This window comes from Ctenopharyngodon idella, chromosome 10, assembly GCF_019924925.1.
Source record: "Ctenopharyngodon idella isolate HZGC_01 chromosome 10, HZGC01, whole genome shotgun sequence".
NCBI classification, from domain to species: Eukaryota; Metazoa; Chordata; class Actinopteri; order Cypriniformes; family Xenocyprididae; genus Ctenopharyngodon; species Ctenopharyngodon idella.
In genome coordinates this window covers 36609496-36622671 of record NC_067229.1, presented here as the reverse complement: position 1 = coordinate 36622671, position 13176 = coordinate 36609496, and the positions used below count along the sequence as shown (strand labels likewise).

Genomic DNA, 13176 nt, shown 5'->3' with positions numbered 1-13176 from the left:
TGAAGCGCAAAACATAACCATGTGAGTAAACTCACTACACATAATGACACACGATAGATGTTTTTTAAAATACAAAAGATTATTTAATTATATTTCAGTATAAACATGCATCGCTAGACAGGTAATGAACATAATCTAGCTAACATTTATAATTTATTTACAGCTGAAATGTTGCACGTATATGTAACAAGAAAAGTATTTATCATAATGTACTTTAAATAACATTAAATCATAATGTCAGAAAGATATTAGTTCTGCTGTTGTTCATAAATACCAGTAGTGATGTTGTTCATGTCGCCGGAAATAGAGTCTTCAGTGTCCCAATGTGTAGTGAGCCAGGGTCCTTTCAGTCCTTACCAGTGCCTGAATTCGTGTACACGATATACTGATTCATAACCTAGGGAAGCTAGGGAGCTGATTGAGACGTAACCTGTATATTATCTTGTGTTGATGTGGACGCTAATATAGTTATTGTAAATATCTTTATTGTTATCGTTGGTGTGAATGAGCCTTAAGTCATGACAACATTGATTTTGAAAAACTGTGTAAAAATTTTTTATATGAAATGTATGCAAAGAATATGACAAAAAAACATAAGAAATATGTATATGATGAAAACAGTGTGAAAACTTGTAAAAGATACATTTAATATTTAAAAAAAAAATACGATTTAAAAATAATTGAACGTTCAAATGAAATTACAGTAATTAAATCAATATAACTCATGTTTTAACAGTTAGCAACATCAAAATAAATACATACATGTTCCCAAAAAAACTTAACCTTTAAATTAAGGTTTTACGTTTATTTATCCCAACATTTATACATAAGATTTATACAGTGTCCTGCATTCTCTGTGCAAATCAGTGTGTGTTTAGTAGGACAAACAGGACAGTGGCCTACAGAACTGACAGGCAGCTGGACTGCAAACACTGGCTGTCAATTCATAGGTCATCATCCTGTGTCCTAGACCCTGGGTTAAACATGCTTTCTGCTAGTATAGATGTACAATTGCAGTCAAATATTAAGTGTTAAATTAAATCAGAATAAAAAACATTAGGACTTTATATTCTTTGTTCACTTAAAAGAAGCAGTGATGTAGAAACAAGGCAGATAAAGGTGACTATCTGCACGCAACAGCAGCTCCACTGGAAGACACAATCCTTCCACATGGAGTTGCTGTTACAACCAGTCAGCACCGAATCTTTGGAGTGCCCCCTCTGGACAGCGGAAGGAAGTGCACTTTATTCATTAAAAAAAAAATTCTCACCATACAGGGTAGTTTTCTATTAAAAAAAAAAGGGGGAAGAGGAAAGCGTGGTTCCACCTGAAATGAAAGCATAGAAGACAGAGTTAGATCCGGATTCAGACAAGGGCTAATGACTGCTATTAAGAACATGTAAGAGTTCCTCTGTTGGCTCATGACTTTGACCTCTTGTTTCTTTCTCATCTTTATGACATGCCATAGACTCCATTATTGGCCAACAGCACGTCCAAAGTGCTAAGACTGATCTTGATAACAGCAATTTTATGACAGCAGTCAACATAAGGGTACTCTGCAGAATTTGTGTGTGGTCTGAGAGAAATAAGGGTGTGTCGCTCAATTATTTATATACCTTTATGTCTTCATTTTGAACATACCACTTCCTTTTAGTCATGAGTTACCCATCCTACTTTCTCTATCATGTTCTTTCTCTTGGTTTCTTAGTTTATATCATATTTTAGACTTTGCCTTGCCGTAAACCTCCCACTGCACCTTGCTACCTTTGGAAAAACAGCATAATAAAGTAATTAAAGGGGGCACACATCGCATGAGTCAGTCTGTGTTATCTGCTCCTGTTATCATCTTGTGAATCCACCATTTTCTTTCTCATCCCTGTGCCGTATCCAACATTTGTGTAGGGTGAGAGAAAATCAATGGCATGAACTCATGAAGGTGGTTCATTTTTATCACAATTTTCAGTTGCCGTACTTGATATTGGAGTAAGTCACATGTATTTAATCAAATCTACTTTGTAGAAAATATGTGACATAGTACATTAGATTGTGATTGTTGTAAAAACATTGAATTAACTTAACTTAAAACTACCATTTATTTGCATTTTAACACCAGTACCAGGCAATTTACTACATTTATTGAAGATATTTTAAAAAACTTACTCTACCCTTTTTGAATTATAAGACCCTGTTCTTGGAAAATAATGTTTCAAATGCTTAAGGGCCGAGGGCAGGCCTTTTGCATTCTTTTCTTATCCTCTTTAAAAGATTAGCTTTACTTTGTTAGACAATGCAGGTATATTTACATTACAATATTAATCTAGCCCTTCACAAGCAAACAGACAGACGTTAACATTACAAAGTCCTACGTGATTCAGCGTAATTGCCGTGGCGAGGCAAAGATGTGAAACTGCATGATTTTTGCTCTGAATTTTTTTTTACATACATATATTTATACAAAATCTTAAAAATTACACATGTTCCATGTTCCTCACATATGTACCCACAACTTTATTTTCATTAAAGAGTAAGGCTACTTACCTTAAGTTATTCCTCGTGGGAGTCCATGTTTTTGGAGCTTGACGTATCAAAAAAAAAAAGAGAACTAATTTAAACTAAAGAAAAGTTATATAAATATGGAGATTAAAAAATTAACAGAAGCAAAGCAAAAATATCTGTTCAAAAATTTGAAAAGGAACTGAAAACAGCAAAGATAGTGACAGCACAACGAGAGAGTCAACAGGTGAGATGGGTGCGTCGGTCAGCAGTGCTATGTCAGGCCGAGAGAGGCCAGTTTAAAAGTGATTTGAAGTTGAAGCTTAGTTAATAATTACACTCCTCGTCAATATTTAACATCTTTTTGGCCCTGCCCCTCAATCCAACATCCTGGACTCCTATGGACTTACACACAGGCTACCTCAGGAACCTATTTTGTAACATTTTAGGTACATTTATATTTTTAAAACAGCTCAAAGCAACACATTTTATTAAAATTGTCTAACAAATGTTGTGGGCCAAACAGACATCCACATCAGAAGTCTTGCCAGATTACTATAAAAACAATAAACCACTAGAGGGCGTCACGGTTTAACTTTATTTTTTTAGTTTTATTATTTACGATGTTGAACATAGAATCAGACCATTGTTTGTTGCGCATCACAAGTCTTATTTTTGCAACATATGGCTGTTTTGGCCCACTGCGAGTTGCTAAGGCTTGATTTATAAATCAGCAAATGATGTAGGTCAATGTCTTAATTACTGGTAATAGCACAGCATGAGGTAATGCTGCATGATTAGAATAGATAAAGTAGACTATGGACTCTAAACATTGATCAAAGAATGAAAAAAGGCTTTATAACAGGATAATAAAATACTCATGAGAGAGGGTTAATTATTGTCATTGTTGGGTTAAAGAGCACTGAAGTGCACATTGTGTGAAGGAATTTCGATTGTCAAACACAGGAATGGCGTGTAAATTAATGTACCACGACAAAATACTCCATCTAAGCACATAATATTGTACCTCAGGCAGGTGGATATCTGAGAATAGAGGGTCGAAATTTGCTTAGTGTTTCTTGTGATAAGAGTTTTGCGACTGGACTTCCAGAAGAAGACTGCAGTCACAATCTAACGTTTTACTCAAGATTGTGGAAAATGCAAAAATAATTATAGGACTATATGATAAATATATTTCAGGAAGTGTAATATAATGTGGTGGTTGTGTTTTTGGGGTTAGTATCAGCTATTTCCCTCACTCTAAAGGAGGAAATCATGAGGAAATGAAATCTTTCCAGTGGTTATGACCTTGTTACTGCACACAGGGTCAAACCACAAACATGCAATATTTTATGGGTTTCATAATTTACCAGAACCATACAGGAAATTCTGAGGCTGTTGTCCTGAATATAAAGCCACACTTCAGATTCTCAAATCTCAAGTCAGCAGTCAGGAATACTGCCCTTTCCACCCTGCAAGGTCTCAAGAGTTCAATTCATTTTGTCATACTTAGTCAGCCCCATGTATATTTTATGCCCTTTGCTCTTCAGCTCATTGAAAATGTTTCCATGTTTAATTATCTGTCATGTTGAAAGTGTCACTTATTAGATGCACTTAACAACCTAGAAATCTTACATATGGAAACCACGTCATCTCTTGAACATCACTGTCTATATCAGATTTATACATTTGATTGCAGAAGCCTGGACAGAAATGTTCAATAAACAACATTTATTTGATTTGATTCCTTGGACATTCCTATAACACCACTGTAACATCAAATGTTACATTTTTTAAACAGAGATTCATCCTCTAAGCATGCTCAAAATTAAATCAGTTATTAGCTACTAATTCTCTCATTTACAAAGTCGACAGTTTAAATGCTTACCAAGATGTCCCTTATCTTATCAGAGGCTGGTATAGGGTGTGTTTAAGTGTGCATAACGCAATGTGTAATACACACCCACACAAACACAGGTATGCATGGTCATTCACGGTCAAGTCAAGGTCTTTAGACAGCACAGATTCATGATTCTCTTTTTACTTCAGTAAAATGCACCTCTGATTAATTTTTGAAAGGGATACTGAACAGGCCTTGGAAAAGAATGTTTACAATGCTACTTTATGTGATGTTAAGCACAAAACAGACCAAAAAACATAACATGTAACAAACCAAATTTGATCAGATTTCTGTAGAAAATATTTTCTAAAGTGCACACTTTCTTTAAGTATGTGTGACAGTTTGCTGTTACATTTTGTATATTTGAGTCAACTGAACACAATTGAAACCTAATTATTGAAAAAACAAAGCTCTGCTACAGACTCTTTCAATTCTGTTTAATTCAGAAATACAGTGATAGATGGGACAAGTTGGTTTTGTTTTTACATAAACAGGTTAATTTGTTCCATCTCAATGGAATAAACCTTTTCACATATTAAAAAGGTAATCTAAATATCACATTTCAGATTATTTAATGTTCAAATCCACTTCATGGGCCAAAATGATGACCCTATATACACTATATATAGTAGATGTATGTATTAAAGGATTAGTTCACCCAAAAATGAAAATTCTGTCATCATTTACTCATCCTCAAGTTGTTCCAAACCTGTATGAATTTCTTTCTTCTGCTGAAAACAAAACAAGATATTTTGAAGAATGTTGGTAACCAGACAATTGACTTCCATAGTATGGAAAAAACAATACTATGGAAGTCCATCAACTGTATGGTTACCAACATTCTTCAAAATATCTTGTTTTGTTTTCAGCAGAAGAAAGAAATTCATACAGGTTTGGAACAATTTGAAGGTAAGTAAATGATGACAATTTTCATTTTTGGGTGAACTATCCTCTGTCAGGTTTAAGTTTCTTTTTGCCCACTTCTGATACAGTTTTACATCAACAGTGTATAATATAATAAAAATGTCCTTTATAAATCACTTAACATCACTTTTTCACTAGTTTTCTTTTCTTTTTTCCGTCTACTCCAATAACTGCAGTTTCGTCTTTCTGGGCGGTCCTCTTTTTTGTCTTCTCCGTCACTTTTTCCATGGTATCCCAAACCTCATCCTCCTCTGCTTTCACCTCCTCTACATCTCCAGAAACATCAGGACTTGATGACTGAAAGAGAACAGCACATAAAGAGTCATATGATTAACAAAGTCATTAGGATGCAGTATAAAGTCATCAGCGAGAAAGCAACTTCCATTGTTATTACTGTTGATAGGCAGTTACATAAAAGCAAATCATCAAAATGATGCTCCCTCTGACACCGATCCACCGCTTACCTCCAGTTCTCTGCTAGAGAGTAGCACACAATTGAGTCGTGACTTCAGATATACCTGCAAAGAGAAAATATGTTCATAAAATTACCATTTATACAAACATGACACTGAGTGGGAGGCACTTATGATTATATGGTGTATGCAACCAGATGGAAATAATAGGAGAGGGGCTATGCAGAAATCAAAGTATATGGAAATAACAGCAGAAAGAAAGAGACGGATGAAGTGCAGTGAGAATGGAGGAAGAAACCTGTTTTTTTGTGCATTCATACCTTGTGTTGTAAGGAACGGTCCTCCAGGCTGTGTACTCGAAGAAAACGATCTAAACCACAAGAGGCCACCAATGGGAGGGAAGGATGGCACTGCAACCCCCGCACTGCCCCTGCCAGACCCTTAAGACACCCACGCACAAGCCCTGCAGGCAGAAAGAGAAGAAAATGGGGTCAGACAAAACAACACTCTCAGGAGTTCAATAATATTACAGTGCATATGCGGAGAACGGCTGGCCAAATACATCTTTTATACTTGGAACATACACAGATCCAGGACAAAAACCCTAAGCAATGGACTTTCAGTTCAAAACAACTGCTTTTGTGCAGATCCAAGCCTGCCTAAGAGAAAAAATAAACAGAGCATCCACCTACTGCTTACCTTTCCGGAGGTCAAGGATGGCGAGCTCTCCGTGAGTGTTGCCCACGACCACTGTGCCCTGGCTGGCAGGAAGAGAGAGCGCTGTGAGCGGGTACTCTCCAAACTGAGCCTCCATCACCGGCCTCCTCTGAGACGTCGAGGGGTCGTACACGCGCACCTGTCGGAGGAGGAGCAGAACAAAGGAGGCAAGATATTTTTAGTCATGTTTGATCACAGATGTTTACCTTAAGACACAAAGGAAGACATGAATAAATACAATAGCAAAGGGTACAACACAGGAAGAAAAAGATGGTTGGCTCACAATACTTATGAAAATTTGTCAATTATATTCTGAAAAAGCTGTTAAATCTAAATAACAAGATAACCATTTTTAGGTAAGTCCTATACTGCATGTTGAAGTGGCGACCAATCAGCTACACCGTGACACACCAAGGCAATGGTCGGCCGTCTGCCAACGTCAGGCCATTGTTGAGCGTTGTGTTCAGCACCGTTGGTGGCTTTTTGGCCAATTGAGCATATTGAATCGGCATTAGTCAGCGGCACCAGTGAGAGAGAACTCTGATTGGCTGTCCAGCTTTATAGCACACCAGTGCACGAGAAGAAAAGCAATGTGATTAAAGGGGCGCAAATGATGACGTCAGGAAGGCACATTTTTGGCCCAGACGGACACAACACGACCCATGAACACAGTTGGCTTTTGTTTCCGATAGTTCTTTGATGTCAGTTTGGTGTGGCATGGCCTTTACACTTTACACAAGCAACATTAAAAAAATTTAACTAAAATTCATTGGTATGATTTTATATATATTATTTTACGTGATTGACAAAACTGTATAGGGTTGAAACTAAAAGATTACTTTGAATTGATAAATCAGAAAGCCGTACATGCCAGTTTTAGATGAAACAGCCAGAATTCATTTAAATAGGCTACCGTTCAAAAGTTTGGGGTCAGTAAGTTTTTTTTTGAATTAATATTTTTATTAAGCAAGGACGCATTAAATTGATCAAAAGTAACTGTAAAAACAATGTTACTAAGGATAAGATTTCAAATAAATGCTGTTCTTTTGAACTTTCTATTCATCAAATAATCAAGGAAAAAAATGATCATACGTGTGCATGCATGTACATGTATATATTTATTAGATCAAATAATTGCTGAGCATAACAGACTTCATTCAAAAACATTTTTAAAAATCTTACCGACCCTAAACTTGAACGGAAGTGTACATAAATTAATTTGTTCACAGTAAACAAAAATTAACACATGATTTTTCTGAGTAAATAATTTCACAGCATAAGAAACAACAGCAGACAAGCATGAATGGATAAAGTCAGAGAAATGGTTTGACAAACCTGATGGTGTCCAGTACATGTGACTATTTTATCTGAATCTGGGATAAAGCCGATGTCTCTCACCCACACGGGCACTCGCATATCCAACCAGTCATGGGCTACCTGATGGATTGAAGAAAAACAGAACAGCTTGTTACACAGTCATCATAAACTACTGAGTGCTGAAAAGTTTATAGTTTTTTTCCTCTTCTGCCTTACATTTTTGGCTGTGAATATTGGCTTATCTGGTCTCTCCAGATCCCAGACTTTCAGCAGGTTCTCTTTACCCCCTGTAGCCACACGATGGCGCTGTGACGGGTTCTGTCGCATTCTGCAAATTCCATTCCCAACATTTACCTCAACCTAAAAACAAAGACAGATGAGGTTGGTTGAGGATTTGATTTACTATAAGTCCACAAAATTATCCTAGAGATGAAGAGATCATCATACATTATTCAAACCTAATCTACAATTCAAACAATAGAAGCTGGGCCCACTTGTGCAAAAAGTTTAATCTGGATCAGAATGGTCCTGATTTGGAAATCCTATGTTTTGCTATCCAGGATCAGGTAATCCATTTTACTTTTGTGCCGGTTTTTCAAAACAACATTGGATTGAATCACCCTGATACAGATACAAACTTAACAAGATTACCAAATCTGGATTACCAGTGCTCTAATGAGACTACCGCTACGTCCAAAAACTTGCCTCGCTGCCTTATCAGGCAATGACTTTGCAGGCAGCGTTTGGGCACAAAGGTACTTCATGATTTCGGAGAGACTCCTGAGGCAGCATAACAGCAAAATAGAGAGAGTTTTGGTGAAAAAGCGAATTTTTCTACAATAGTAATTTCTCACTAGTAGAAATTGCGTTCAAAGTGGAAAACGTAGGTCAAAGATGTACATTTACACACAAACTGACCACCAACCACAACTTTCAGACGCCATCTTTATTTTTTATCTTAACTGTCACAGAATGGAATGCACAGGATTGTGGGATATCAAAGGCAGCGATGGATACATCTATGCTGCCTCCAAAAATCGATAGTAGCCTGCCTTGTGATATGTAGGCTGCGTCGAAAATCTTAAAAATGCTGCCTTCGGAGGAGGATATATATATATATATATAAAAACAACAGATAGAATAGTCAGTAAGTGTCGCTTTGTGTTTTTAGTTGAGGAGACAGAAAACAGTACAATAAAACAATACAAAAATCCCCTTCCATTTAATTTTTTTTTTTTTTTAACAGTCAGACTCCTCCTGTGACCCACAACAAATAAATAAAAATCAACAAATTTACACGCAATAATGACTTTTGATTGGTTAATCTCTGAAGCTTGTGCCATAGTAATTAATTTACAAGAATAAATGCCTGTTAAAATAAAATATATTGTTTTTGTTTGGTATTGACAGCTGTTTTGAGGATAATATTATATGGACATTTTTTTAACTTTACTGTACTGAAAGCCTTAATAGGTAACCTAATGGCTACTCCATCTACTTCACCACTGTAAAATTAAACAAATCAAAAGACATCACAATTACGTCAGTATTGCTGCTCAACTCATCTGTCAGTCACTACCGGAGGTGTCACAACAAACGCGACATGTTCCGCGACTCAGTGTCAGTGTTTCGTGACAATGTCAGTGACACATGCCACTAGTCCACTGGCACATGACAATGAAGACCGGATGTGTCACTAAGCATAGCGACATGTGCCATTGGCTTCTGTGCATCAGATGTCACTTAGTGTTAAAACTGCTACTGAATTTTCAAGATTTGACCAATCTGATATTGCAAATTTCTTCTGAACAACTAGGCCAAAAGCATAGCAAAAAAAAAAATCATTTCAGTTCATGTTAATAATCTTATTCATCACTCAGTTTGGTAGGTATGTGACAAATAATATGGACAAACTTTTTTCAAGATTTTAGGTTTAAACTTTTCATATTTAGGTAAAAGATTCATATTTCAGGATGCTGATGATTGATGTATATTGATTTTAATTTATTTTTTCCCACAATTTCTAACATTTAATTTTCAGTAAATACTCATGCAGTGTGACAAATGATTTATTTAAAAAAAAATACAAAAATTCTAAGTAGTATATAATTTATTAAAACTGCATGTACAATAATTATAAAAAATTCAAGTGGTGCTCACTGCAGAGTTAAATGACGCCCAGCTCCACCTCTGTGGATGGAATGGGTGGAGGGACAGAGTTATGGGTTGGGTTAGGGTGTGGTCATACCGTTTAGCTCCACCCATTACGCCCAGAGAGGGGGAGCTGTACTTCACGCTCCACCCATGGCTCTGCAGTGAGCAGCCTCTCTAAGATTTTTTTAAATAGCTTTAAATGAAATAATATAACATGTTACACTCTAGGACACTGAAATCACACTGACTTACTGTGTCTGTACTGCCTTCCTTCCACACCTTCAGCAGTCCTGACTCCACACACGTGATCAAAGAACTGGAAAAGGAGGAAGAAAGTGAACCACAAACCAATAAAACAGCTAGTAATTCATCAGCCTCAGCAGAGACAAGCATAACATGATATTGGCAACCACCTGTCAGTGACAGCAAGTCCTGTGAATCTGCCCTGTGAAGGATCCCCACACTCTCTGGTCGCCGTGAAGATCCCCTTATCTGTGCTGAAAGTTTTCACAGTGCCGTTCACACTGCCCACTAACACCTGCAAAGTCACACATACATAGACAACGTCTGTCAGTCACCAAATCATGATCATGAGGTCTGTAACTCCAGTTCTCTCTTTCTCACCTCTGATTCGTGAGGGTCTCCCCATGCCATCACACAAACCTCCTGATCCCGACTCAAGCAGCTCATCTCACAGAAGTTAAACGCCTGCTTTTTGCTGATACTCACCCCTTGAGGTGAAATATGGATATGAACAAGTCATTAGTTTAGTGGCCCTCAAGAAAATTAAATGGCAGGTCTGTGGTGCCAACTCACGTGTACCTTATGGCTAACAGAAAAGTGAACAATGTGGCGACAAAGAGACGAGAAACTCCCAACAATACTTTACCTTTTAATATTCCAGTTTCGGATCCAAGCCATATTGAGCATATTTGACTTTTAGCATCCATTTAAAAGTGATTTTCGATTTACTGACAATAAAAACAGACGTCCACACTACTGTCACACACAACTCCGTCCGGGTGTAACGCGCAAACCAAGTACTTTTAGTTCCGCTCCCCACCAAAAGTGTATTTACAGACTGCACAAATCAGTGCGAGTTTCAGCATGTTGTCAAGCGATTATATTTAATACCGTTGGATAAAAGCATTATAAACTATCTTTATATGGATTTTCCCAACATGGATTTTTCCATTTTCTCCACTTACACAGAAAAGAAGATATTAGGCAGAATTTTAGGGACTGACAGTATCAGTCACTCTTTGCATCTTTTCCGTGAAATGAAAAGAGAATGTAATTCAACTGAACATCTCCTTTAGTTTGCAACAACATGAGGGTGAGTAAATGAACAATACATAATATCTTCATGTTTGGGTGAAATCTTCATTTAATGTTGCTGTAAGCAGTAGTTCTCGACCTTTTTGACTCCAACGTGACCACTTTAGTCCTCTTTAGACATTCTACCAACTCTGGAACTACATGTCAACTACCATGTCTACATATTAGTAGACTTAATATCTGCTAAATATCTGCTAACACTTTGACACCCCAACAAACATTCTACTGATTATTAGTAACTTTGCAAGTACATGTCAAATTATTCTAATAATCCTAACCCTAACCTAACAGTCTACTAATACTCTAATGAGAGTTAGATGATATGTAGTTGCAAAGTTAGTTGGTAGAATGTAGTTAGTAGAATGTCTAAAGTGGAATATCGAAATAAAGTGTAAATAAAGAATGAAATCAAATAACTATAAATAATTTAAATAATTAAATTCCACAATCCGAATAACTGAATGTTCTTCAAGGTTTGCGCTTTTTATTATCAGAGAATTTACATGACTTTTATAGTTTGTGATTGCAGGATTTTTATATAGTAATTTCGATTACTTTCCCAGCTCTAGAAATCACACTTTATAAAATTCCCTCATACAGTATATCTATTTTGTCCAAAAATCATGAGAAGCCTGGTTCTTAAATAAAAATGGCATTTGTTAAGGGAATTAATTAATCTAAGTTGAGCTGCAGTAGCCTTAACATGGATTAAAATGGCATTTCCTGAAGGATAGAGGAGAGAGTGTGGAAGAATCCACCAGATGGTACTCTTGGACTCCATTTGAAGAGCACCTACATGTCATGCTGGAAATATCTGTCAAAGGTGTCATATGAGCTTTAGGGTATTTAGGGGTCCAAGCACCCCTAAATTTTCCTCTGAATCCTTGAGTCAAACCCTACAAAATTCCTGTCATTCTTGTCTATAAAATATTCTATATTCTGAAAAACCTACTTTTTCAAACTCATCCTTCAACCAGTCTTCACCAAACTTTGTATATAATGCATATATAGACTATGCTGGCAAAACGTTGTCAAATGAATTTTGATACATAGAATTGTTGCAAAGATAATAGCAAATTAAATTGTCTGGCATTACGCATTTTAACAAATTGGTGAAACTTAATGCACACAGGACATTCTGAGGACAACACGCAAAGTTGCATCAAATTCTACCCACAAAGGGGAATTACAAAAAACAAAAAAACAAACAAAAAAAATGCTTCAAATAGCCTATTACTCGGCTAACTAAACAAACATGGCCGACAGTAGCCAATGAAATTTCAGCAGCTTATAATGCCAAATCTGAATTGGCAATCGTTACGAAACATAGCAGACACTTAGAAGGTGTCTCAATTAAGCTGTGTATTAAATTTGGCGAGAATCAGCCACAACGCTGATAACATGGCACTATAACACGCTGCCTATTACTCTAAAGTCGTCATAGTTAAGATCAAAATTAATTGTTTTTTTGATTCCTTCAGTGTCCTCAAATCAGTTCATATGCGTATCCATTTCCGTTTAAAAACTTTCCCACCATTTTGAGTTTTTGAAAAACCTACTATTTCGAACTCATACTATCCAATTTTTTCAATTTGCACAAAATTGGGTATCCACCATCTCGAGACACTCCTGAAAAGAAATTTGTTTTATAGGCCGACATTTTTGTGGGTGTAGCCCATAATGACTAATTGGCCTATATTTTGTGAACGCAATGTCCACACTTCACAAAACTTGGTACACACGGACAACAAGGCATTCCTAGTAAATATGCCATTTTTAATGAATTTTGATGATCGGATAACCACAGTTTTTACAAAATCAGCCAATTATATCAATGGGAATGAGAGATAATAGGCCGTAATACTAATGTTGCCTACCAGAGGAATAGCAAAACAAATTATTTTAGGTCTCTGTGTAAAT

The 13176-nt window shown here is 36.5% G+C and overlaps 1 protein-coding gene and 1 long non-coding RNA gene across 2 annotated transcripts; both read right to left on the bottom strand.

Moving 5' to 3' along the window:
• Positions 1 to 60: 60 nt before the first annotated feature.
• On the bottom strand, positions 61 to 3262 carry LOC127520759 (uncharacterized). Its single transcript, XR_007932195.1, has 2 exons — positions 2539 to 3262; positions 61 to 1327 (listed from the first exon to the last, which is right to left on the bottom strand). It is a non-coding gene; the product is annotated as an uncharacterized LOC127520759 (long non-coding RNA).
• Positions 3263 to 4815: 1553 nt separating this feature from the next.
• On the bottom strand, positions 4816 to 10970 carry wdr74 (WD repeat domain 74). Its single transcript, XM_051909299.1, has 10 exons — positions 10808 to 10970; positions 10543 to 10649; positions 10332 to 10456; positions 10171 to 10234; positions 7981 to 8124; positions 7783 to 7884; positions 6430 to 6586; positions 6051 to 6193; positions 5782 to 5835; positions 4816 to 5614 (listed from the first exon to the last, which is right to left on the bottom strand). The coding sequence occupies exons 1-10, from the start codon at positions 10866 to 10868 to the stop codon at positions 5441 to 5443; spliced, it is 1131 nt and encodes a 376-aa protein (XP_051765259.1). The 5' UTR covers positions 10869 to 10970; the 3' UTR covers positions 4816 to 5440.
• Positions 10971 to 13176: the final 2206 nt, after the last annotated feature.

What these genes read in the sequence shown, in the direction of transcription:
- wdr74 (XM_051909299.1), bottom strand. Translation starts at nt 10,868, where the DNA reads ATGGATGCTAAAAGTCAAATATGCTCAATATGGCTTGGATCCGAAACT. An exon ending in CGAAACTGGAATATTAAAAG is followed by an intron (nt 10,650 to 10,807) that starts GTAAAGTATTGT and finishes TTTCACCTCAAG; the next exon opens with GGGTGAGTATCAGCAAAAAG. An exon ending in ACCGTTCCTTACAACACAAG is followed by an intron (nt 5,836 to 6,050) that starts GTATGAATGCAC and finishes TTCTCTTTGCAG; the next exon opens with GTATATCTGAAGTCACGACT.